Source organism: Puma concolor, chromosome F2, assembly GCF_028749965.1.
Source record: "Puma concolor isolate L17-30 chromosome F2, mPumCon1.1.hap2, whole genome shotgun sequence".
Taxonomy (NCBI): domain Eukaryota; kingdom Metazoa; phylum Chordata; class Mammalia; order Carnivora; family Felidae; genus Puma; species Puma concolor.
The window spans coordinates 55408879-55436561 of record NC_141684.1 but is presented as its reverse complement, the minus strand read 5'-3'; the positions used below and the strand labels follow the sequence as shown (position 1 = coordinate 55436561).

Below are 27683 nucleotides of genomic sequence, written 5' to 3'. Positions count from 1 at the left end.
CAGAAACCCAGGGTGCAGAAGCTCAGAGCCCAGCCACGGAGACACCATGCTCATAAATCACAAGGCCAGGCTGTCACTTGGGTGATGAAGGCAATGGGACTCATTGTGCACAGGAAAGGGACAAAAAGGGTTGGCCTCAGGAGGTCTGTTTTGGCTCATGGTGACGCTGGTGATGACTTTGAAGCTGTGGAGATGGAGATGGGGAATAGTTAGCATCTTCCCCCAAGAGTAATTTTCCCTAAACCTCTCCTTGAGTCTCCGGCCCATATTCTAAATTAATTTTTCTTTTTATATCCACCTTTTAGCCCTTTCATCAATCCCATTATTGAAGTCTGTTTATTCTCCATCTCTCCCTCTACAAGGTAAGAAGCTCTATGAAAGTAGGGACTTTATCTATTTTGTTCCCTGCACTTCAACATCTAGTACATTACCTGGCAGTTAATATTTGTTCAATAAATGTATGTAGTCCATTTTCCCTGGGCTTCATTAGGCTAAAGTGGGGGCTGGGACTGATGTTTAAAATGAGTTCATAGGATAAAATAAAACAAAACAAAAACAACAAATAAAATAAGAGTTCCTATTACAAATTATGAAACAGACATCTCACTCCTACCCACCGTCGCAGTATCTCCATCCCTACCAGGTCTCTCCTGCTTCTTTCTGAGAGTTCCCAAAGATGTCTTTAGTATGCTCAGGAATTAGTTGCTGTAGGTGTGGCCACCACACTAGAAACCTCAACAAGCTGAATGGGTTCTGTGTTCTGTGACACCCTCCATGCACCAGAGCCATGGCTATGAGCCACAAAGAAGGGGGAGGAACACCTCCCACAGCAATATAGCTTCGTGCTGTATATTTGGAGGATTTGTGATAAAAAGACTCCTTCCCATATTTACTTACAGCTCCTTATTTTCCCCTGGATTCACATACGAGTCCATGAACAGCTCATCTAAAGGCAAGGGGCAGTCTTCAGTATCCCTTCTCTCTGCAGAGCACTGAGACTGAACTTGTGAGCTCAACTCTTCTCTAGGGTAAGGGATTTCCATGAGGCTATTCAGTGCACCCTTACAAGAGGAACCACTCGATTAGCCCATCAGCCATTACTAGGCACACCTAGACTCCAGTGACCATGTTCAACCTTGAACTTGAGAACCACCACTAAATCTCTTCTTTTAAATAGAAACTTGGGCTGGCATAGGAACTTATCATGAGCTTGACCAAGCCTGTGTATCTGCCATTCAGATTTTGCATAATATTCTGGAGCTTGTGTGTGGCCAGGAAGTTCAGTGAATTAGATCACAAATCCAGATGACACAGCCAGTGGCTAAATCCTGTGGGAGGACACTTAGCTTTTCTCCAACCCATGGACATTCTGCCAGTTGAGCTATCACAAAGGCAGCTTTGAGGGTGTGGAACTAACAGAAGATACCACCAATCCTACCAATACAGCTGCTGCGAACAGACCCAGTGTTACTCCTCAGATCAGAATAGTTCACTCCACAATGTCTCAACAGCATGCCAGTCAATTTGCACAGGACACTTACAATTAAACTTTAATGATCTACTACTGTGTGAGTGTTTTATCCACAAAAGAAATGCATTTGTAACAAAGGCAAATCTCAGCTATTTTTTGATGGCTTATTCAACAATCAACCACTAGTTATTGACTGCCTACTGTGTGTTAGAGTTGCTTCTCATCATGGTCCTAAACAAAAGATAACAAGGTCACCATTGTTATCCATTGTCATCCAAATGTTACACCATTGTGTAGCTTACTCTACATAAGAGCATACCATAAGTAAGAAAACAGATAAATAGCAAGGTAATTTCAGATAATCATAAGTTCCACAAAAAAAAAGTAAACAGGGCAAGATGGCATAAAAGGTGCCCGGTCTTAGCTGCCCCAGATCATTTACACCCTCCATCTCCCTTGCATTCTCTAGTATATGTGCTGGGAAGATAAAATGCTTATGTCCCAGCATCCCTTACTGCTAGGGATAGTGTGACCCAAGGCCATGAGTCCAAGTTGAACACCCTGAGGAGGCCCTCCCTGCCCAATAAAATGCAGAGCCACATAAGGAAAGACTTTGATGCTTTGAACTCTCCCTCCTTCTTGTTTGGGACCTAGACATAACGCCTAGAGGTACAGCAGCTGTCTTGTGACCTTGAAATGATAATCGCAAGGCATAAAGTCAAGATGTTAAAGATGGCAGAATAGAAAGTGAGAAAGAGTCTGAGTCCCTGATAGCATCATTGAACCTTGAACAACCTTGACCTAACTACCATGGATATCTTAATATGTGAGACAGAGACTTATCGGTTTAGGCCTATACCAGGTTTATTCTTATTCATAGCCAAACACTTTCCTAATTGATAGATGGACATGAGGTTGTGGGTGGGAAGATATTCTAACCAAGGTGCTCATGGAAATCTTCTCTGAGAAGATGATATTTTAGTTGAGACCTGAATGATAAGAACGAGACAGTCATGTGGAGATGTGGGAGAAAGAAACCTAGGCAGAAAGAAGAGCAAGTGCAAATGCCCTGAGACAGAAATAAGTCTGCTGTGTTCAAGGACTAGATTTCAATGTGTCTGGAGCATCACAACAAAGGGGACGGTGGCCATACTGGAGGTCTTAGAGGCATGCAGGAGCTAGACCAAGGAGACCCTCAGAAGTCATGTCAAAACTCTTTTAATTTCAAAGAGATTTGAGATAGATGGGTTTGAGATACATTTTGGAGGGAAAGCCTTCCACAAGACTTACTGCTGGATTCAAAGTAGGATAAGAGAAAACAAGGAATTAAGGACAACTCACAGATTTTTATCCTGAACAATGGATGGAGCCATTACTTACTTAGGAAAGAATGTGAAAGATCTAGGCAGGGAAAGGGAATTGTAGTGCATATGGAGGACTGTGTACATATTAAGTTGGAGTTGTCCATCAGAATTGAATTGCAAGGAGCAATGTTGTATGGAAGCCAGATCCATGAATCGGAAACTCCAGGGAGAAGTCAAGTCTGGAGTCAGAAGTTTGGAACCACCTACATACAAATGGCATTTAATCATGGCTATGGATGTGCTTTCCTGGCCAGAGAATGCAGATAAAGAAGGAAGTTTCAGCCTGGGGTATGTCAACATTTAGATGCAGAATGGAGGTGAGCATGCCAGCAAAGGGGACCGAGAAGGAGCATTCAAGAGATTCAAACAAAAGCCAGGAAGCTCCGAGAAAAGGGTGTTTTAAGGAGAGTCATTAGCTCTGTTGAATGATGCTAAGAGGCTGGGAAAGTGAGACAAAGAGGCTGTTGGATTAGTTCATGGGATGTATTTGGTCATCTTGCTAAGAGCAGTTTCAGAAGAGAGGAGAGGCTCCTGCCTGACTTGAGTGGCTTCAAGACAAAGTAGAGACCTCTCTTGAGTCCAGAGTAGCCCTGCTATGAAGGGGGGTGGAGAAAGGGGGCAGTGGATGCAGGATATTTGGGTAAATCAAAGATCTGGGAGGAGTTGTTGGTTACAAGACAAGTTCTGTCTGGACAGCAAGGTAAACGGAGTGAGGTGGCAGGGTGTGATATTTATCGAGCTCCTAAGACATACTAGGCACTTTACAAATTCCAGTTCAATCCTCCCAAGGTGCCCACGAAGCTGCCATTTTTCACCTTCTTTAAGGACATGAGGGAGGCACTATAGCACACCCATTAGTACTGCAGGTTTGAGTCCAACAGAACCTGAACTCTGCTGTTTGTTAGCTGTGTGGCCTTAACTAGTTACTAAACTCTCTATGCCCCAGTTTCCTCGTCTGAAAAATGCAGATAAAAGCAGTACCTACTTTAAATGATTGGTGTGAGGAGGAAAATAAAATCATCCACGTAAACCAGGTCCACAAGCTTCACACATAGTAAGTGCTCAGTAAATATTAGTTCTTCTCAGAGATGGGAAAAGAGAGCCTCTGAGGTGAACTGTCTTCATTTATTGAACAAATATATTAAGATTCTACTTTTTGTTAAGCACCATGTGAGGCCGGGGAGTATAGCCATGGACAAGATACGAAGTGTCCCTGTCTTCATAGAGCTTAGAGTCGATGATGATAATCATAAGACGAATAAAACCAACAACAGCCAACATGTATTTACTGCGTGCCAGGCCGCAGAGTTTTCACAGTAGTGAGTAACAAAAGCAGAATCTGTCTTTCTCCAATTTGTCGTTCTATTATGTCATCCTTCCCAGGGGTATCATTTTACCAGGAGAAAGAAACCCAACTCCAGTGACATAATCCTGTGGTGTGAGGACATGTTATTGAAAGGAAAACATTAGAGGTGATGACTAACCTTCCTTGCTTTCTCCACCATTTCCCCAAGATGCTATCAGAAACAGGTTGTGAGGATTGTTTTTCTCTGCATCCTGCCACACATCCCCTTCCCTGGTTTCTTCCCAAGTTGTTTAACCAATGACACAAATGCAACAGGCCCCGTGTCGCCTTTGGGTGAATCAAAGATAAGTGTTATGGGGTGAATTGTGGCCCCTTCAAAATTCATATGGTTGAAGTCCTAACTCCCAGGATCTCAGAAAGTGACTGCATTTGGAGGGAGGGCCTTTAATCAGGTAATTAAGTTAAAATGAAGTCATTAGGATGGCCCTACTCCAATATGTCTGGTGTCCTTATAAGATGAGATTAGGGGCACCTGGGTGGCTCAGTCGGTTAAGCGTCCAACCTCATCTCAGATCATGATCTTACGGTTCGTGGGTTGAAGCCCCGCGTCAGGCTCTGTGCCGACATCTCGGAGCCTGGAGCCTGCTTCGGATTCTGTGTCTCCCTCTCTCTCTCTGCTCCTCCCCCACTGGTGCTCTCTCTCTCTCTCTCTCTCAAAAATAAATAAACATTAAAAAATAATTTTAAAAAATAAGAGGAGATTAGGACACCGACAGGTACAGAGAGAAGACCATGTGAAGACACAGAGAGAAGGTGGCCGTCTGCTTGCAGGCACAGAGAGGCCTCAGAGAAAAACCAGCCCTGCCAGCAGCTTGCTCTCAGACTTCTGGCCTCCAGAACGGTGAGAAAATAAATTTCTGTTGTCTGAGCCACCCAGTCTGCGGTATTTGTTATAGCAGCCCTCGCACACTAATACAATAAGTAAAACACGCCACTGGGAGAGAGGGCAGAAGGGTCGGTGCGGGGAACAGTTGCAGGGCAGTGGGAGGCAAAGCCAAAGACCAGGGAACTGAGTACTTAGAGGAGAAACTGAGGGATTGAGCAAGGGCTGCGGGCTACGGAAGTGAGGACAGGAAGGAAGGAAGTGATGGCGTAATAAAAACAGGAGAGTTTCTAGGACTAAAAAATATCCCATTTCAACATCCCCTGTTAATTCCTCACTAGATATTTCTCTTGTACTGTTTCACATAGATATTTAAAAGTGACACTTACAGGCAAATGAAGCACAGGCAGGAATTTGATCTGTTGCAGTGCTTAAACAGATCATGCTGAGAATACATGGCAGGTGCCAATGGTACAGGTGTGAAGGGGGTGCACTGCTCCTCACAGACATCAGAACTCATACGGTCAAGACAGTCTTCCTGGAAGGCCGGGTTTATCGCTGGGTGCCGCGGTTACCCACAGTATTTGTCACCTTCTCTCTGTACTTTCTGACCTCCTCAGCTGTACCACGTTATCGTGCTTTCTCTGTAGGTTTGATCTTGGTGGGTTTCATGTTTTTAGAAATAATCAAAAATCTTTTAAGCATTGCTTGGTTGATGAGGTCGTTGACCAAACCGAGAATTGTACTTTTGGTCAAAAACAAAATGACATTAAAAAAAAAAAAATGAGACTTGTTGGAGAGTACTCACCGACTACTTGAGGACAAATACAGGGGGAATTCTGAAACTGTCCTGAGCAGGACAATGTAAACAGGAGTGTGTTCTCCCAGGATGAATACAGGGAAAGACAACAATCCTTCAAACAAATTAACTGATGTATTTGTTTAAAATCTCATCTCCTTTCTTCAACGTGATGCCTGACATGTTGCATTGACAACCTCACGTATTACACTGGAGAATCCCATGCCTAAGCTAACAGACACAGTGTACAAATGTGCTAACGGTAACACACAAATAAGAATATGTACCAGATGTCAACAGTAAATGGAAACCTGATCTCAATTTAATAAATATTCTTCAGGGCGCCTGGGTGGCACAGTCGGTTAAGTGTCCGACTTCAGCCAGGTCACGATCTCGCGGTCCGTGAGTTCGAGCCCCGCGTCGGGCTCTGGGCTGATGGCTCAGAGCCTGGAGCCTGTTTCCGATTCTGTGTCTCCCTCTCTCTGCCCCTCCCCCGTTCATGCTCTGTCTCTCTCTGTCCCAAAAAAATAAATAAATGTTGAAAAAAAATAAATAAATAAATATTCTTCATAGAAAAATACATCTGACCAAGAAAAAAAAAATCTTTAAAATTCCATCTTTAATATTGGGTTAGAGGAGAAATAAAATGTTCTTTCTTATATTCAATACATTTTCATTCAAGATACTGTTTTGCTAAATTGCTCGAAGTATAGGGGAGAGGATAGTAAATGCTTGTAGGGAGTAAGTCTAAGGTAAATTTACAAAAAAAAAAAAAAAAAAGAGCATTTCTCCTCTCAAAAGAAGCTCCTTCTTAAAAGTTAGAGAGAGAGGAGCCAAACCATAAGAGACTCTTAAAAACTGAGAATAAACTGAGGGTTGATGGGGGGTGGGAGGGAGGGGACGGTAGGTGATGGGCATTGAAGAGGGCATCTTTCGGGATGAGCACTGGGTGTTGTATGGAAACCAATTTGACAATAAATTTCATATTTAAAAAAAATAAATAAAACTGTAATGGAAAAAAAAAAATGAAAAAGCAGCTCCTTCTTATCACAGTATCAAGTCCTGATCAAGGAGTCAGAAATTTTGACTAATCCAGAATTTTGGTCTCACCCTGTCACTAAGACACTGTGTATTCCTAGGCAGGTCCCTTAAAGACCCTGTTCAGCTCTCACAACCTCAAGGTTAGAAAAAGAGTCACACAGTCTACCAAGTGAGTCAGCCAGGTGCCCCTCCCTCCCTCTCTCTTATCTGGGCTACAAAACTCCCTTTTCTAGGCTATAGGAAGAAATGAGCACCTTCAGTCCCTAATCACTTGAAAGCATGTCATTTCTTTCTACATAAAGAAATACCGTAAAAGTTATACACCTTAGTTAACCTTCACATGTTAAATCATGAGAAATGGTAATAAATTTGGTTCACTGTTATAAAATAAACTCCCTTCCTAGCCCTTTTGTCTGTTTGCTCAATTCAAAATTTGAACAGTATGATCAGTTTATATTTCTGGTATTCATATAAAAAATCAGTACTTCATAAATATGAATCATGCTATTAACTGCATGTATGCTGATGTTGTCTAATTACTATCATTTGCATACCACACAGCTCTTAAATAAGTCAAAAGACTAAAAGGAAGTTTGGAAAGTGCACTGCATATTTCGGTCTGCAAGTCCACACATTACAACCTGATCTTTAAACATAAGTAACTTGATCTTGAACATATGTAGGAGAGACTTTCTACTTTCTAACCATTCCCACCCTAGTCAGCCTACAAACTCAAGGAGAAACTCATAAATAACCCCATGCAATAGGAAGAAGATTATGAATTTGTTTTATTTCAAGCAGAATGAAGATATTTTGAAAACATTTTTAAATTCAGAAGTCTTTTTTCACATGAACTGGATTAAATTTTTTTTTCTGTTCAAATGAGGGGAAACAATGGTGGTAAGTTTTCATTTAAATATAGAAAAGCAAAGGGGCGCCTGGGTGGCTCAGTTGGTTAAGTGTCCTGCTTCCGCTCAGGTCATGATCTCGCAGTTTGTGGGTACGAGCCCAACAATGGGCTCTGTGAGTACAGCTCGGAGCCTGGAGCCTGCTTCGGATTCTGTGTCTCCCTCTCTCTCCGCCCCTTCTCCGCTCATGCTCTGTTTCTATCTGTCTGTCTCTCTCTCTCTCTCTCAAAAATAAATAAACATTTAAAAAAATTAAATATGCAAAAGCAAACGGATCATGGAATGAAGATTATGACTTCTGTTTATATAATATTTGAGATAATAAATGATGTGAATCCTTGAGCATCAAAGCAATCAAAAACTACATTATGTTGCAAAGTATCTTTGGTCAGTGTTTTTAATACTTGGATTCTAAGAAGGGTTGGCTGTGACAGTGGCCATCCACTACATAAAACTCTAAAATAACAGCAATCATATAATAGACCTGGCAGGGGCAAAGCCATTAAGAAATATGCTTGTAGGGGGGCCTGGGTGGCTCGGTCAGTTAAGCATCCAACTCTTGATTTTGGCTCAGGTCATGATCTCACGCTTCATGAGATGGAGCCCCGCAGCAGGTTCTGCGCTGACAGCACGGAACCTGCTTGGAATTCTTTCTCTCCCTCTCTCTCTGCCCTTTCCCCGTTTGCACACACATGCTCTCTCTCTCTCTCTCTCTCTCTCTCTGTCTCTGTCTCTCTTTCTCCAAGTAAATAAATAAAAACAAAAAGAAATATGCTTGTAGAAGTTATCAACAGAAACTATCTCCTTAAATGATATCCAGCTTTAACCATAGCAGTTTCTTCTGGAGGCAAAAGTCTTATTTTCTTCTTTCACAATAATTTATTCTAAACCAAGAAGCCATTTGAGAATAGAAAAACACCCCAAGAATGTTTATTGTTCTACTCAGACGGAGAATCCTCAGTGAGGAAAACAACAAGAGTTAACAGTATACTCATTTTTAATACTTCTCGGGTAAACTTCTCTGGCTATTCTGACTTCCCAGTATTTCCTCCAAGTACATGTTGGTGGGTCCACAGCAGTTCTCAACGTGCAATTTCCTGGACCAGGAACATCAGCATCATCACTAGGGAACTTACTAGCAATACAACTTGCCACATCTCACCCAGCCCTACTAAATTAGAAATGCTGGTGAGGTGCCCAAGGACATTTTTTTGACAAGTCCTCTGGATGCTTCTTTTAAAAAAAATTTTTTTTTTATTTATTTCATATTTTAGAGGAAAGAGAGAGAGTATGAGCAGGGGAGGGCAGAGAGATGGAGACAGAATCTGAAGCAGGCTCCAGGCTCCATGCTGTCAGCACAGAACTTGACGCGGGGCTCGAACTCACAAACCGTGAGATCATGATCCGAGCTGACGTCGGACGCTTAACCGACTGAGCCACCCAAGTGCCCTGAGAAGTCCTCTGGATGCTTCTGATGCTCCCTGAAGTTTGAGAACCACTTGTCTCCAGCACATGGCCGGCCTGACGTTCACTCCATTCATTTTTCCTTCCTGCTAATGCCTTAAATCCCAATCCTCCTCAAGTCTGACCCAGTTATTTCATCAAACTTTGACAACTTCCTTACTTGAAACAGCACCTAACATTTACATACCACAATTAAGTATCAACTGTATCTGAAGTGATTTGAGCCTGCTGTGTCTTATATTGTCCTCTACATTTTTTCTTACCTATGTCTGTTTTATCGTTTCAACTGAATTGAAAGCCTCTTGAAGGCAGGAACTATGTCTTATTTTACTTATTTTATTATTCTTCCCATAGCATCTGTCCGTGCTCATGGTCTTTTCTTCTTCCCATCAACTCCCATGTATCCAAGTTCTACCCACGTTTCAAGTTTGAGCTCAAATGGCACTTTCAATGACCTGCCTTCTTCTCTGCATCTAAGTATTTTCCTTCCTTGGAAAAACCAAAACTTTATATCTTTTTTGTTCGTTGCCTCATATTACAGTCATTCGTTTGTGTCTTATCTCTCTCATCATTGAAGATGGAGATAATTATTCTAAACCACTGGGTTTTTTTAACCACTCTTTTTAAAAAAAAAAAAAAAAGAAAGAAAGAAAATAATCTATCATGCCTCAGGGTAGGCATGTATAATTAGTTTATTTTCCCCCAATATTTATGACTCTGATTTTGGGTAATCCGAGTATTTACATAGGAAGTAACTCTCACATTTCAGAGATACAGATACTGTATTTCTCCTAGGCACATTGTGGGTCTGGAAGGGGGTCTGTGCGCTGGAGACAATTGTTACAATTTGTGTGGTCTAATAAGCGGTCTCAGAAGATTAGACATGAAGTAATGGGAATCTGCAGGAAATCGAGCCATAAGGAAATCAGGGCGACTTGAAGCCACATTGCTAAGGAAGAAAAGAGCCTCACCCCAGGGTAAGGACCAGTAGCAGAAGGCTTAATTGTTACCATGTCATGGTGTGAACCCACTGTGTCGCTGCCTGAGCTAATGGGAACCTGATGCAGCCAGCTTCCTGAAACCCGCCAGTCCTGACTTCAAACACGGGCAGTCCATCCTGCAGGATCAGGCAGGCTGGAGTCACAGGTTTATTTCCTCTCCAACAAAAGAGTATCTCCCCGCCCCCATCCCCACTCCCCCATCAGCGAAAATGGGCTACAGCCGCCACCCTGGCTGGGTTTTGGGACCACCCCTCCTGGTTTCCCCATTTCACACTTAATTCTAACCTCTCCCCCTCCCTCCATGAACCTTCCAGATTCCTCTGAGTAGCAGACCCAGGAGCGAGAGAAAGTTCACAGGTCGTTTGCCAACAAATCCCACTCGGCCAACTGGGAGTGCATACCAGGTTTTCACACTCGTGTAGTGAGATCAGGTGTTGAGAATTCATCCTTGATGGGAACGGGCAGTGCCAGCAAAGAGAATGGGTGAGTCAGCTGAAAACTTCGGGGTCTGGCTCTCAGGTTCCTACCTGTGTTTTTCACTTGTTTTGCCACAGGTCTCTTAAGGAGAAAATGCCGAAGTTGCAGGCACAGAATCCTTCCGTTTATGTGACTGGAAAAGTGTTTACAGTCCTCGGTGTCTGGGGTCAGCCCAAAGCCCCAAGGCAGGCAAGTATTGTACCAGGGGCCGTTCTGGAACTTAAAGCTTCCCGGGCTCTTTCTCTGACTCCAATTCCCACAGGCAGCCTTGGTGTTTTGCCTTTGCCGAGATTTCTGCGGTTCCCTTTTTCACATCCCTTATCGACATGTAAACTCCACACTAGGGTGAAAAGGTAGGTGTTTAAGATAGACGGCAACAGCTGGGATTAACTGCCTCTTAAAATGCTGTCTTAATGAAATGCATCTCTTTATATTTGGGGTATTTGTAAGCACAGAATGAGAATGAAACCTGAGAAGATTATGTGATAACCAGACTATATCCTGTCAAGAGGGAGAGTGTTTCTCCAATAACACAAAGATGAGCTTCTAGATAGCCTACCAGATAGCCTCCTTCCGCCCACGTCTCCCATCGTAAATCTACATTCTTACCCCGGTTTTTTTTTGTAGATTTTTGAGGATAGAGCTCATTTCCCTGGAGAGACAGGCCTAAGGAAAGATCTGGAACGCCTCCAGTTAAAAAAAAAAGCCACCATTCTGCTTAATCAACATTTGCTCCATCGGAATCAATATCCTGCAGAGGGTGTTTTTCATTGTTCTCCAGTCTGTTTGCAGGTGGCAGAGCAAAGATTCCGTACGTGATAAAGATTTGCTGAAAAGGAAAAGAAAATATTCCTCAGAAGAGCAAACACGCCTCCCAAACGCTCCTTTTACCAATGAGCTTCCTTTTACGAGATGCTCTGTCTGGCTTTGCACACTCAAGAAACTTCAGTAACCTGACAACACCTCTCTTCTCAGAGTTATCTACTGTTTCTCACTGAAAGGGCTCAGCCCTTTCCCATGCGTCTAAAAAGTTATTGGTCCTCTCTAAACCTTAATTTCTCTATCTTTGATCATAGTTCCCTACCCTGTAGTTTGTAGATGAAAAATAGCGTGTCTGAAATTACTAGCCCATGCTGGACAGTCAATAATAGACTCCCCTACTCTACTTAATTTATCCGCGAATAGAGAGGAGGCAGATAGGTTTTAGAATCAGAACTGGGTTCAAATTCTGACCACTTTTCATGAAGTGTCCGTTGACGAATCCCTTAACCTGGAATCCTCCCTGAATTTCAGTCTCCTCATCTATAAAAAGAGGATAACGATCTCTCTCCTCGTTTCAGAAAGAGCTGGTAAGAACCAAAGGGACAAATATAAATCTTGTAATAGACAAGTATTGTAATTTGTATATTTACAAACCGTAAAGCACATAAGTCTTGTGAATTATAGTCGTCAATATCTTCACAACTGAATAAAAATACCTTGAACGCTACTGACATCACAAATATACTTAAGAAAGCAAAGAAAAATATTGAGAAATTTTGAAAGCAATTATCTTGTTATCGTGTTCTAATTTTGACTGGTTTTATCAAAATTTTTACTCTTTTTGTGGAAGGCTTTTCTCGAGATGTTGTGCCAACTGAGATCACCAGAACTCATGCTCTTGAGCTACAAGGAAGGGATCCAGAAAACGAAGGTCTCTTGAAGTTCAAAATATATGGATACCCAAATAATTTATGAAACTCCAGTTGACTAGAAGATTATTTGTGTTTGTGGCACTCATCTTTCTCTGTTTGGGCTCCCTCGGCTTCCTGAAAGAGATCAGGGCATTCTGGGGTCCAGTGTAGGTGGAACAGCTGGAGATCCTCCTAGCCTCCTGGTGTCACAGCTTATCAGTGTTGACGGACAGAACACATAAGGCCCTGCCTGCCTTGCTGACCAAACAGAAACACACTCCTCTTTTTCTACTGGACTCTTTGCTTCTTGCAAAGGGAAGAGCAACTTCATTTATGACACTGAAATATGAAGCAATCAATGCATTCATGTCACCGGGCAATTTCCACCTCGGATGTCACTAACGTAATTCTATGACTTAACCCATTTCTTTGGAGCTGCAAAGTCTAACCCAGCCAACTTTTGATCATCTTCAAAAGAAACAGCGTAGACTTGATGAAAATCATATGCACACGTATGATTCAACAGGAAGAGAAGTGTGAACAGTCTATGAAGAATACACATATTAGATAAAACAAATACATATGATATAAATGGCATACGCCCCCCCCCCCCCCACACACACATACAATCCATGATTGGTAATTTTAAAAGAAGTTAATCTCTGTAAATTTTGACTTGGGGCTGAATAGTTCAGATTTCCAAATATATATAAGATATGTAACAAGGTTTCAGTGGAATGCATTGCTTTTGTTAAGTTAATTTACATCTCAAATGAGAAAATATGCATAACCCTGAAGAAGTCTGAATGTACTTTCTCATAATGAGATTAATAAGTAAAAATCAATGAATTCATTTATTGTTCATCCCGTATTTAGTCAGTACTTACAGTATACCAAATGCTGTGCTCCTACTGAACATACATTGACGAGTCAAACAGACTTGGTCCCTACCCTCTGCATCGGCATTCTGATATTAAAACGGCATGTGCAGCTTCACTGCCGTTGGTCTAAGGAAGGAGAGTCTGGTAGAAGAAAACTATCTCCACACTTATGGTAACCTCCACCTTACACTAGACCAAAAGGCAGGAAAGAGTCTACTTTGTCACTTGTCAAGGCAAATCTGAGGCTGTCAGAGCAGCAGCCTGGCATAACCATTAAGAGCACAGGCTCTGGAGTCAAACTGTCTGGGTTGAATACTGGCCTCTCCTCTCTAGTTGTATGCTCTTTGGCAAGATACTTGATCTCCCTGTAAATCTGTAAAAAAGGAGCCATATTAATACCCCCCTCCTAGGGCTATTATAATGATTAAGTCAAAACATATAAAGCAGTTAGAACAGTGCCTGGAAAAGAGCAGGTGCTCAATAAATGCTGGCAATTGTTTTTCATATCTGACCTCATCTCCCATCAGGGCTCCGCACACAGCCTGGGGTCCGGGCAGGGTTACCTCCACTCTTCACATCTGCCACAATTTCCCTGGCCTGCCCTCTCTCCACAGTCCCTCCGTCCTTGTACACATGGTGTTCCATCAGCCTGGAGAACCTTAGTGTGTCTTTTGTTCGCAGCAAACTTTTCATGCATCCTTCAAGGCTTGGTTCAAACTCACTTGCTCTGGAAAGATCTCCTTAACCCCCAACTGCCAGTGGTTGGGTGCCTCTCTGCTCTGCTTGGCTAACAGCTGTGCGTAATTCCAATTCTCTAACACACACTGGATTTGGAGTGCGTACTTGTGTGTTCCATCCCACCAGATGGGGGCTGCTATGAAGCCATAGAGAGACTCAATCAATCTTTGTTAAATGAACAAATAAATTAGTAAATTGACAGAGAGAGGAAGGAGGGAAGGAAGGAAGAAAGGAAGGAAGGAAGGAAGGAAGGAAGGAAGGAAGGAAGGAAGGAAGGAAGGGAGGAAGGGAGGGAGGGAGGGAGGGAGGAAGGGAGTAGCGAGGAAGGGAGGAAGAATGCAAGGAAGGAAGGACCCCTGGAACAACCTAATTGGGACATTGAATTGTAACTTGTGGGGCAGGCAGTGAGATAAGCTCCCTGAAGAGCTCTGAGCCTAATGATTATTGCCTCCTGCAGACTCTACAGCGCTCTGCTACTGGCCTGAAGACATTAAGGGCAACCAGAGATTGAGCTAAAAGCAGGGAGCAGCTAACTTTTTATATGACTTTACCCTCCACAAACTCTGACCACACCAGAGACCTATAAGCAGTCTTAAGATAGCATCTGCACCAACCCTCTGTCTTTAAGCACATGAATGCCTGCATTTCTCAAGAGGGATGGTTACCCATAGCTTTTTTCACATCTGGAAAGTGCAAAGTTCCCCTTGGTAGCACTTGCTTTGGGATACTTCTCAACAGAAATGACATTTCTAAAGCTGCAATTCAAGCCCATGATTGCTGTCCTCAAAATTAGTTCACTTTTCATTCTCTGGTTCACCAACAGCATGTCATTTCGATTAACTATTTGTACTCCCAAGAAAGAAAGAAAGAAAGAAAGAAAGAAAGAAAGAAAGAAAGAAAGAAAGAAAGTAAGTAAGAAAGAAAGGAAAGAGCGAGCTTTCCACTACCAAAGACCCCAGGCACGTCAACTCTTTCCAAACACTCACACGCCAAGAAGGGAGAGGGAAAATATTATGTTTGAATATCATGTGGACTAGAGTGCTGTAATGACCCAAAAATCACTGAGAACTCGTTCACTGAATCTCTGAAAAGGGCAGGTATTGTGTTCATTGGCATAGAAATTTCAACTAGCAAGAGCTTTTAATTTCCCCAATCTGAATAGAAACAATTAAATGTTAGAAAAACAAAGTATAGTTTTTCAAGTTTCAAAACAGAGATCTCCATATCCTCTTATTTTCTCTCTCACCTTTCTTAGTCTCCCTCATGTGAACTCACTTTGGGCATGTAAGGAGCTACACCCATATCTTGATGTCTGGTGCCCAAGGTGATGGGCTTCCATTTTAAGGTATAAGACTTTCTGATCACTGTCCTTAAAGAAGGTTCATTCTGGTACTCGCTTATTCATTCAGTAATTATGACTGGCCTAGGTCAGACGTTCTCCTAAGAAAAGGGGATAAGATACTAAACACAATCTGCCCTCTGCCCTGGGAAAGTTTTGACTAGTTTGTAATTTCCTGGTGGGAGACGATTTGCATGTGTGTACCTAACTTTAAATGAAAAAAGCATTTTGAAATTTTTCCACAGGAATTGAAAAAATTTTTGTAAGTAGGCTTCACACCCAGTGCTGAGACCAGCGCAGGGCTTGAACTCATGACCCTGAGATCAAGGCCTGAGCTGAGATCAAGAGTCAGAAGCTCAACCAACTGAGCCACCCGGGAAGCCCAAGAATTGAATTTTTTATAAAATTTAATTTTCTTTCATTATTGAATAACTTTTTTTTTTTTTATAAAATTTAATTTTTGATGATACGAGATCCTTGCATCCTCTGGCATTGTATCTAGAATACAGTAGGTACTCTGCAAACATTCTTTTTCCCCCCACCATTGAAAATCAAGTCACGTTTAAGATGAAATTGGGGTCTTGATACTTCTGGCAAAGCATCAAATCTTACTGCACTGAGAAGCTGTCTAGTAGAGAATATAAAATCATGGTCTTTGGAGATGGCGTCATCTGGCTTTCAAAGCTGGTTCTCTCTGCCACTCTGAAAAGCAGTAGTGATGGAAAAGAAAGTTGCCTTAAGCATTCTAAGCCTTAAGTTCCTCATCTGAAAAATGGGAGAAATAGTACATATTTCATTGAGATGTAAGTTTACTTGAGATAATGTATGTAAAGCTTTTTTTCATAAAAGTCTGGCATCAATAGGAGCTATTATTTAATGTAAATAATCACCATCCCCAATATATTTGCTTTGGGGGAAGAGCTTATTTATATTTATATATATATATATATATATATATATATATATATATATATATATATATATATATAAAGCGGGGGGGGGGATTTTCTTAAGGCAAAGCATGCCTATAATTTGCAACGAAAATCAAATCCAGAGTGGAGGACTGCGGAATTCTGGCAACCTGGTTATTTTTCAAGATGTGTTATGACAACCACGTCTCCCCCCAGGAGTCTTCCCCTGCCCTATAGAAAGGAGTCTACACCACCACAGGCCAGTGCACACTCTTCCCGAGTGGTAGATGCAAATCTTGCTCTATTTTATCTAACTTCCTTATCCAAGAGGTTAATCAGGTCTGCCCTAGACTGTACGCTCTTTAAGGTTCTCATTTATGCTTTCTCTCTTAGTTAATATGTCCTCCTAGAACACTGCCTTGGGAGTATAACTTCTGGAAGCCCAGTATCAACTGGCTGGACCCACCCCAGGAAGAGCCATACTCCACTCCCAGGTAGTCAGGTGAAGCGCACTGTGTGGGCACACCCACCTGCTTCTGTGTGTCCTCTCCCCATTACTATTTCCATTCAGTTGCATGAATCAAACACCCAGGCTGCACTACAGCACAGCAGACAGAAGACAATGCATTTGACTTTGCAGGGCCTGTGGGGTTGAGGGAAGCCAAGCACCTCCCCCCACCCCCTAGCTGCCTGTAAAGTCGCCTTTGCAAAATCTTTAAAACAGTACTTCTTAAATCTTGGGGAGTCTTGGACTCTTAAAAAGCTGTTGAATATATAAGAGCTCTCTTCCTGGGGCTGTGGAAAATATATAACATTTTTACATATACATTTTTAACATAATTTCAGATGATTCACAAAGTCCCTGCAGTCCTTCCATGTGCCCTTTGGGGTATCCCACCTAATCTAGGAGAATCCAAAATAGCACCTGAGTTCTCAGGATTCTAATTGTCTCTTTTTTGTGAATCCCGAGAAAGCCACCAAAGTGGTGAGCCCCTAAGAATTCAAACATTGAGTGGGAATCCTGCTCAGTAGACTGTCTCTGTTCTGGGTGTCTCTCTCTTTTACCGAGGGGTGATAATTCATCCTACTGGGGACATCCTGGCTGGTTTCCTCAGGCCCAGACATTGTGCAAACTCCAGAAGCTTCTGGGTCCAAGAAAAGGCGCATTATGCAGAAAGCACACGGCATCGGAATAAACACAGATCTTTAGTGAACAGTGGTTTGAGGTCATTTTCTCATCAGCCACAGTAGGCTCAAAATTGATGTGCAAACCACAAGATTAGGGAGCGCTGGGCAGCCTCGGGGTTGTTTTCTGTCTGGTTCAAGGGAAGCGGCTGTAGGAATTTCTGCCTCCAGCCTCTTGTTGAGTGACAGGAAAAGAAAAAAGGATCATTTGAAGGCTCCTCGATTCAAACGGAGCATACAGAATGCCAGGCCCTTGCTGCCCCGGAGAAAGCCACTCTGGTGCCAGCTTAGGAGCAAATGTGTTCCCACTGTCTCCTGGAAAGGCTTTCCCCACCCCTGCTGAGGGAGTGGATTTCAAAGCAGCTGACTTCTTGCCCTTTTTAACAGGACTGCAAGTGTTCCCGTTTTAATTCTAAAACTTTCCTCCAAGTTTCCACTCCTCCAATGGCCCCGCCCCCCGCCCCACCACCCCAAGAAAAGCTGGTATTCTGGGTCACTGAAATGGCTTCAGGTTATTAAACAGAGAAAGGAGATGAGAGGAACAGTTCCTAACAGCAAACACAGTATGGAAAGCTCACGTTGCATGTTAATGAAATGCTGTAAAACATCAAACCCTAAAGGTAACAGGGAAAGCCACCAAAATCCCTTCTGGAGTTTGCCTCTGCAGCTGTGAATCTAAAAATTCCAAGCCTTTCCCATACTGTTATTCACAATCATGCTTTCCCTCCTTTAAAGATACACACAGACGCGCTCCCAAGCCAGGGTGTATTTTCAGTGCTGACCGCCCGTCCCATCTCTCCCTGACCCCATGGAGCCTTTCAGTCTAAAACCCCAGAGTCTGCGGAGCCTGGCCCACACGCTGGGGAGAGGTATCCAGTAATTAAGTTGGCTGTTAGCCTCTGTGAGCTGACTTCGGTATTTCATCGCAGCTGCCTGCCTCCGTCTCCCTAGCCGCCCTCCCACATCTTCCTACGAGACCGGCTGTGTGTGTGAAGGAGGTGCTGTTTCCCACAGCTCTGATCTAATTCAGCTGAAATTCAATCTCCGTGTGACCGACCTCAGCCAGCGCTCTCCCACCCGCCGCTAGGCTCCCCTCTCCGGGCTGGGTGTGCTGCCCATTTACACCCTAGTCCCGCCGCCTCCCCTCCACCGGCCCCTGGGTATAAACTTACGGTGTCAGTGGGCCAGCCTTGGGGACTTGCCTGCTGCCGGGAAGCTCACCCCTCGTCCCCTGTGCTCTGAGGGGAGACACCCTATACCTGCCACTCAGCGGCTTGAATGGGGCTTGTGAGTTCTCGCTGGAGAAAAGGCAGCTGAGCCAGATGAGGCTGAGAACCCGAAACAGATGTAAAAGACATCAGGCTGAGTTTTCCGTGGATCTTCAATGCCCAGAAAGATTTAGGAGCCCTTTTAACCCTCTTTTAACATAGGCTGAACCGGGCTTGTTTTATAGAAAGGAAACAAGCTTGGCAGTCATCCAGAAAATCACCGGAGCCACAGGGCCAAGCCCTGGGGTCTGCAGACCCTTGGCTTCCTTTCTTTCTCCTCCCTCCCTTTAGCTTGATCCTTAGCCTCTGCATTTCATGGGGACATTCCACCATAAGTTCTTTATAACTTTCTATCCCCAGGTAGCCCAAAGCTACCAGTGGCTCTGACCCTAAATGGTGTTCAGTTTTGGTGTGCATCTATACTGAAGAAGGAAATTGTAAATATCTTTTAGAAAGGAGATTGCAAGGGGCCAGCACTGGCCAGTGATGCAGTGGCCCTGGCATTCTTTTCCCCCCTTAATTGTCAAGTAATCACATCATACTGCATCAGGCGCACTTTCTTTTGATGGAGAACGCTTTGAACTTTGCTTTGCACTTCCTGCAAGAAGAGGATTTCTACCTCAGGGCAGGGAGGCACAGGAAGGCAGAAGTTTGCGGGCACTTTTTACAAGCCTTATGAAGCTAAAGGGAAGGGGCTTAGAAAGGCGTTGTAATTAGGAATGATGTGTCAAGGCAAGCAAGCACCTCCTGAACCTGACCCTGCTCGTCTCTTCATGGGCTGCCTCAGGAACCTGGGAAACTCAGCGCAGGTTTAGCACTGGGCAACCAAGCCATTTATTTCCCAATGCAAAGAAGCCCAGTGACCTTTCAATCTTGCATTCATTTTACTGCACACAGTGGAAAAGTGATGGGCAGTCACACCTTTATTTTACTATTACTATTTTTTTAAAAAGCAATACAATTTACATGAAAAGATTTATTTTGGGTGATAGCATACCAGCTTGCTTATCTTGATCTAGAGATAAGAACAGGCAGGTGGGGCTGGAAAGTGTTTCCCTCACCTCCTCCAGACTCCCAGAGTCAGGGTCATGCTATCCTGGACCATCAAACATTAATGTCCAATATGGGAAGAGAAACGCTCCATTTAAATTCAGTCTTTCAGAGCGAGTTTAGAGACTCCGGTGTCTCTATTTCTCTCCAATCCCTTTTTTGGGAAAGTAGGTAGAGATGACCAAAGTAAGAGAAATCTTGAGCACTAAAAGCAATTTTTTTTTTTTAAACTTATTCTGCTCACAGGCTGTATCATGAAGGGAAGGGTCATAGAATAAAGAAACATGGAGTTTGGGGGAGGAGGTTCACCCCTGCATGGGGAAGGGGAAGATTCCTACAGCCCAGCTCAGAAATAATAGTCTCCCTGAGTCCTGAGAAAACTGCCCAAAATGTTAACACATCAATCTTAAGGAAACAAGCCTGGCTTTTACCGACTTAATTTCATATAATTATTTCAGAGTTTGAGTCTTTACAAGAAAGAGGGAGTGGAGGAGAAAGATCAGAAAATTGAAGGGGATGAGCAGAAGAGGAATGAGATTTTCTTTGTTTTGAAGATTCCTGTTCCATCCCCCCACAACCCACCCATACCCCATGTCCAGGGCTCGGTCTGTGCTTTCATCTTTTGGGAGCAAATGCACAGCACACCCAACAGCATGTGGAGTAGCTTGGAAGGTACTGGTTTCATGTCAGGTCTGTTTTTAAGGGGCACTTTGATAAAGCTTTCTCTTGTGTCTCAGGTCCTAGAAACCAAACGTGCAGTGAAATAAGGCTAGAAGACCTGTCCGCCACTCCTGACTCCTGGCCACCAAGTTATAGTGTAGTTTGTCCAAGTCACTAAGTCGCAGGGGCCCAATTGCACCTCTAGAATGGAGGTAATAACACAGTCACACCTCCGAGATACTGCAGGTTCGGTTCCAGACCACTTCAATAAAGCAAATATCATAATGAAGTGCATCAAATGAATGTTTTGGTTTCCCAGTGCGTGTAAAAGCTATGTTTACACTATGCCATAGTCTATTAAGTGTGCAAGAGCGTTCCACCTAAAACAATAATGTATAATATATCTTAACTTAAAAATACTTATGACACAAAAATGCTAACCATCATCTGCATTTTCAATGAGTCATAATTACTGATCACAGAGCTCCATAACAAATATAATAATAATGAAAGAGTTTGAAATATTGCAAGAATTACCAAAATGTGACACAGAGACATGAAGTGAAAAATGCTGTTAGGAAAATGGCACCATTAGGCTTGTCTGACGCCGGGTTGCCACAAAACTTCAGTTTGTAAAAAAAAAAAAAAAAAAAAACCCACAATATCTGTGAAGCACAATAAAGTGAAGCATAATAAAATGAGGTATGCCTGTACCTCCCCTGTCCATCTCAGAGGGTTATATTTAGGAAAATACTTTGAAAGGCTGAAAATGCTGCTATGAAAATAAAAGGAATTATTCTTACAATAATAAAGTTTAACTATGATCAGTACTCCACAAGTATTTCAATAAGTTTAACTATTACTAATATTCACATAAGAGTCAGAACCATCGAATTTGGTAAGTAAACAAAAAACTTAGCCATCATCTAGTTGATTTAAAATGCAAATTACAAAGCCCCACCCTCCAGAAACTCTGATTCACCACGTGTAGAGTGTACCCAGGAATCTGCATTTTAAATAAGCACCTTGGCAGAGAGGAAGCAACCCAACTTAGCGAAGCACTTCATTTTGCAAAATGGGGACATTTCTCATCTCCCCGCTCTCTGACCATGCCTATGCTCCCACTGGGCCTGGATGTGAGAAGACAGCACGTGACTCTCACATCCCTTCATTAATAGTTCAGAACCTAGGCCAGGAAGGACTGGAAAGAAACAAAGCAGATTGGGGGATTATGTAGATGGGTTTGGTTTCCCTTTAATGATGAGAAAAATGCACGTCTGCTCTGAGCAGATGATAAACTGATCTAGAAAACGTTGCACAAGTGTTCTTTGCTAAGCTGCAGGGTTCAAAGTCAACAATATAAAATAAAATATGCCTCCGTTTAGTTGAAAAGGACTTACGTTCAAGGCATTGCACAATGGGGCTCGTATGGGTTACTCTGTCAAACGGCCCAGTTCACTTAGTTGGCTTTCCACAGCACTTTGACAAAAGAGGACAATGAGAGAGAGGGATTTCGCTCTTGTGGTTGCACTTTGTTTTTGCACCTGTGGTTTGTGTGTGTGTGTGTGTGTGTGTGTGTGTGTGTGTGTGTGTGTGTTTTAATGACAATAGCTTGAGAACATCATGATAACATTTTTAAAGATAGTCAGTGAAACAGTTTGCATGTGAAGTTGGGATAATGAAATGAAAGACCTCTCAGAAAAAGAATCATTTCTTAGTAACCATTGCCTGTTCTGGAATAAAGTAAAAACAAAGAATGTAACCTAGAAAGAAGTTTCTAGAGATGGCTCCTAGAAATCTAACGGTAACTCTTCACCAATGTCAAACTCATTTGTCTTGCAACTTTCCATTTCTAAAATCAGCCAAAAAAAAAAAAAAAATTAACTGAAGATGGCCTCTGGGAAACGAACAAAAAAGAAATCACAATCTACTCGGTTTAGTCATAGACAATTCTCAGGTCTGTCTTCACCACCCTTTATACACACAAGGGCACATGTGCATATGTGTGTGCATATTGGTTTTCTAAGCTCACAGTAAACACTGAGAATTAGAAAACCAGGGTAGAAGGATTTTTGAAGATAGATATACTGATAACTGGAAGTGGTAGGTAGGGGCCTGATAAAGAGCAGGAAGACAGTCTCTTTCAAAGTTTACAAAATACCTTCAGGATCACAGAAATCTAGGACCCTTTGTCCCCTTCAAAAGGCCCTGAGGGCTCCAGTGTGCTGCAGCAGAGTAGAAAACCTTTGTTCATGGTAGTGATCCGAACACCTCAACAAAAAGTTAAATTATGTTCTATGTTCTCTGTTTAAGAAGATACTAAACAATGTATTTTGGAAAGATTTCCATTAAAATGGTTAAAATGAAAGAAGTTTCCATACTGAAAGTGGGAAATCCTTACCCTTTCACTAATTCAAAAATACTTCTTTTCCAAAATTTCTGGATAAGCAAGGTTTGTCTAAGGAGGAAAGATTAAGGATGGGGTGGGTGGGGGGGAGGAGGAACAGCTGTTTTGAGTTAAACAAGAAGCATGTTAATGACAACACGGGACTCAGGAAGATACTCGGGTTTAGCCTGCTGGTCAAAAAAGTAATGCACTAAATGGTTGAATGAAAACAATTATTCAAGGTCTGTGATAATGGACATGAGGAGGGAGATTCAGAAGACAGGTATTTGTGGCGAATGAGGTATTTGTGGCATAAAACCAACCTCCCCAAGCCTTCAGTCCACAGTGGGAATCGGAAGCAGGCGACAGAGCACATACATGGGGTGCAGGAGATGGCCCAGTCTAACTTGCCAACGTTTGGGCCTCACAGAGCATTTTCTGAGAAAGCTGATAATCTGAACTGCAGACAAGCCATGGCAGGAACAAGAGGGGAGAAAAGAAGATGCTTTCAGCTAAAATATTAATGATAAACGCAAAATGTCATGATTGCTGCAAAAGTTATAGGCACCAGAGACATTTAGAAAAAAAACACAGTCAGTAAGTCATTTTATCTTTACAGTGGTTTCTAGAAGGGGATCAGCAGGCTGTGGCAGAAACTACCAGTTAATTATCTCCGCGTGTCTCTAAATCAGCAGGATGCCTCCAGTCTAAGAGTTCCAGCTTTTTTTGCCAGGAGACCCTGTAGCTTAATGGTGCCGACTGGGAAAGGCCAGGAACGCAGAGGAGGATTCGCAGCACTAACCTTCCTGAGGCGAGGAGAGAAATTGGCATCAGGCCCCTACACCCCTCATCCTGCTTTCCTGTCACCGCTGCACCTGCATGCCACAGACCCTGAAAACTTATCCCCCGAACCTCCTGCAGACTAGGAAACTCTGTCTCGAATGAAATGAGCATGAGACTGAGCTGTCCCTATTTTAGAAGTGGAGAAGTGTATGACGAACACAGTCCGAATCAAAAACTACTCTCACCAGAACACTAACAGTGTTCCAGCCCTCTCCTAAGCCACTTGACAAGAAGTAGCCACATTTAGGGCTTTGAAACACATAAATCCTTCAAAATTTTTTTCTAGTCCTGTATCACATTATCTGATTTACGCCATAGATTATAGGAAATACAAATGTACAATTATTAAGTTTTTTTTAAGACAAGCAGGGAGGGGGACACCTGGGTGGTTCAGTCAGTTAAGCCTCCAACTTTGGCTCAGGTCATGATCTCACAGTTCATGAATTCGAGCCACACGTCAGGCTTTGTGCTGACAGCTGGGAGCCTGGAGCCTGCTTCAGATTCTCTCTCTCTCTCTCTCTCTCTCTCTCTCTCTCTGCCCCTCCACTGCTCGTGCTCTGTCTCTCTCTCTCTGTCTCTGTCTCTCTCTCTCTCTAGAATAAATAAACATTAAAAAAACAACAACAACAAGCTGGAATGTTATGGCCATCAACCACACCCTGTATATAAATAACTCCTAAATCCAGATCTCTTCTCGGCCCTGGACCCATATTTCTAATTGCCTACTGGACAGATCCACCTGGATATCCCATAACTTCCCAACTCTGTGTAGGTGAATTTGCTTTCTTCCCAATGAAGGTCTGTTGACACCTGTTCTTCCTGGTAAGTTCTTGAAATGAGGTAAGACTAGTAGGTTGGATAATCGTAAACACATCTGTCCCACCAAACCATGGAGACAGATGGGTATTGGCTGATTCTCAAGGATACTTATAGAATTTAGAACTCAAGTAGTGGTGCAGACCTACTCAGAGAGGTGTGTGCCATGGTCCCACGTCAGCACTTCTCCTGAATCATGAGTACAGCTGACCTTGAACACCACAGGTGTGAACTGCACGGGTCCACTTATATGTGGATTTTTTTCAATAGATACAGTACAGTGCTGTGAATGTATTTTCTCTTCGTTATGATTTCTTCATAAGATTTTCTTTTCTCTAGCTTACTCTATTGTAAGAATACAGTATATAATGAACATAAGTAGAAAACATGTGTCGGTTGACTGTTTATGTTATCAGTAAGGCTTCTGGCCAACAGTAGGCTATTAGCAGATAAGTTTGGGGGGAAGTCAAAGTTATACATAGATATTTGACTGCACAGGGGTTGGAACCCTTAACCTCTATGTTGTTCAAGTGTCAACTGTACCTGAGGTAAAGGATGGCAAGACAGCAAGAGTACAGAATAGGCACTAACAATAGTTTTTATTACTATTATGGTCATTTAGGTCTACAGCCCCAAGGGTTTTCCTTGACAGAAATATAATATAAGGAAAGTTTGGCATTGAGTGCCGGCCTCTTCATTCAGAGCTCTTTGCCCTGAGGGTAGAAACATGCTCACTCAGATCCCTATTCTAAAAATGCTCCTGCCCACATAGTCATTCCTTACAGGCTCATAGAAAATGGAACCTGAAGAGAACATTGGAGATCTTCTGGTTCAGCCCCTTTACGTACAGATGAGATCATGGAAATTCAAAGAGGGGCTATGCCCTTGGTCACAGAAATCCAGTGGCAAGGCTGTCCTAGAACCAAGATCATCTCTGTGCTGTTCGACACTCCTTTCTGCTTTCACAGCCACACGGTGATGAAGAAAAATTGATATCCTTCCCAGAGATGGTTACATTTCAACGGGGTTCAAAGAATCCAAGTTAACCCAGCCCTAAGGGTAGAATATCAGGGATTGATGACAAAGCAGAACATGTGTTTAGAGGCTAGCTATTCACGAGGGTCCATATTTTAGAATGCATCTTTTTCAATATCACAGAGCTATTAACATTTATACATAGCTTCATTGTCTCTTAAACTTTCATAGCTGGAGAGGAAAACACCTAAAGTGACTACATTGTACAACTGCACAATCTACATGTCATAATGAAAATCATCATGTAATCTGGGCCTTCCTCTTACATGTGCAATAATCTATATCATTTCCCCCCAAAGAAAATTGAGGCTAATGAGAAACTCTTATTTCATTTTCCAGTTGTTCTTAGTATTTTGTTGTCAATTTAGTGATTGCTCAGCTACAAGTTTGAGCAGGAGGAGGGACTAGTGGTGTGGGTGAAGTCATGGACATGAGCTTGGACCCAAGAGATGTCTGTGTTTACTCACTTTGGTGATTGTCGAGCTATTTCCCATGGGGAGCCTAATTAGATTGCAAGAGAGTCAGCATGCCTAGTAGTAAGTGCTGCTTCTTGAACATGATCTCACTCTCTTCTCATATCCCCATCCTTTCTTCTTTAAAAATTGGAAATAGTGTTGCCATTTCTATTGACCTCTATTTATCCCTGTCTACCTCACTTTCTTCCCATTTATCTTAGCAAGGTAAATGCAAAAGAAACCATGTTTAAATACATATTTAACTTAGCATGTCATAGGTATGCAATGAGCATGCTGAAATTAATCCTTTTCTCTGTGCCTATGAATCAAGAAGCCCTGGAGAATCTGGCATGGTATTAAATGTCATATTTTTGTGTACGTTGTAGACGGTAAAGATGGAAATATTACTTAAATGCTAACAAGGATGAGGATTATGATACTAGCTAGGTTCTTGACATTGTTCATGGAGTTTTCCACAGCTTCTATTAAAGAGCCCACAGGATCTTTTTCACAAAGGATCCATCCACCAGCATGAAATTCAAGTTCTGTTTCATGTCTTTAAAATCTTGACTGTTTTCAGTCTACTCCATCATAAACTCATGTTTTTTTTAATATAAAATCCTCCCACAACTTCTAATAAAATTGAAACTTCAAGAAGATGCACCATGTTTATTCTATAATTCTCAACAGCCCCTGTAATACCACTGCATACTCCAATAAAAGAAATCAGAATTAACCATCAAGAGAACCATTGAAAGAGTCATGCTCTTTGAAGGTTTGGTTTCCAATTTTATTCTAAACTTTTTTCCCCCATCAACTCTAAAATCTGAGAAATGTTTCTGTTGAATACGTATACTAGAACTTTTGGAGTGCTAGCCAATCCATGTGCCATTTTTTCTATGCTGTTTTCATCCATAGTCCTGCTAAAGGGATAGACCAGTCTGCCTTATTAATTCCATGTGCTAGCAACTGCTCTGGCCATAGCTGATTGGACTGACACAAGCAGATCCAATCAGACACTCTCCTGAGAATTTAGAATTGAGTCCGAACCATTACCTGGTGTTGCGCCCTAGAGCTGAAAGGTCATAGAGAGCCAAGACTGGAGCAGTCTTTTTACACCAGAAACAGTCTGAAGTAGAGCAAGCTAATCAAGAGAGAAAAAGAGAAGAATTAAGGAAAATCCTTATAAAAGAGAAATGAAGCAGCAATAAACAAGTTAAAAAATATTTTTTTTCTGACCAAAATGGAGTTAAAGTAGAAATCAGTAATAAAAAGCTATATAAAAGCTACCAAATATTTAGAAATTAAGCAGCATACTTCTAGATAACTCACAGGTCAAAGAAAAAATCATAAGAGAAATTTTCAAATATTTTTAAATGGATGAAAGTGACAATACAACATATCAAAGGGGCAGAACGCAGCTAAAGCAGTGCCAAGAAGAAAATTTATAGCATTAAATGCTTTCATTAGAAAACAAGAAGAGGGGCGCCTGGGTGGCTCAGTCGGTTAAGCGTCTGACTTCAGCTCAGGTCACAATCTTGCGGTCAGTGAGTTCGAGCCCCGCGTTGGGCTCTGTGCTGACTGCTCAGAGCCTGGAGCCTGTTTCAGATTCTGTGTCTCCCTCTCTCTCTGACCCTCCTCCGTTCACACTCTGTCTCTCCCTGTCTCAAAAATAAATAAACGTTAAAAAAAAATTAAAAAAAAAGAAAACAAGAAGAGTTTCAAACAA

At 42.3% G+C, this 27683-nt stretch overlaps 1 protein-coding gene across 1 annotated transcript in view; it reads right to left on the bottom strand.

Moving 5' to 3' along the window:
• Positions 1-32: 32 nt before the first annotated feature.
• The window catches only part of MRPS28 (mitochondrial ribosomal protein S28), a 204392-nt gene continuing 176741 nt past the window's right edge, over positions 33-27683 (bottom strand). The window contains exon 3 of the mRNA XM_086694967.1: positions 33-184. Within this exon, the coding sequence (XP_086551093.1) occupies positions 58-184 (127 nt within the window). The 3' untranslated portion in view covers positions 33-57. The remainder of the gene's footprint in view (positions 185-27683) is intronic.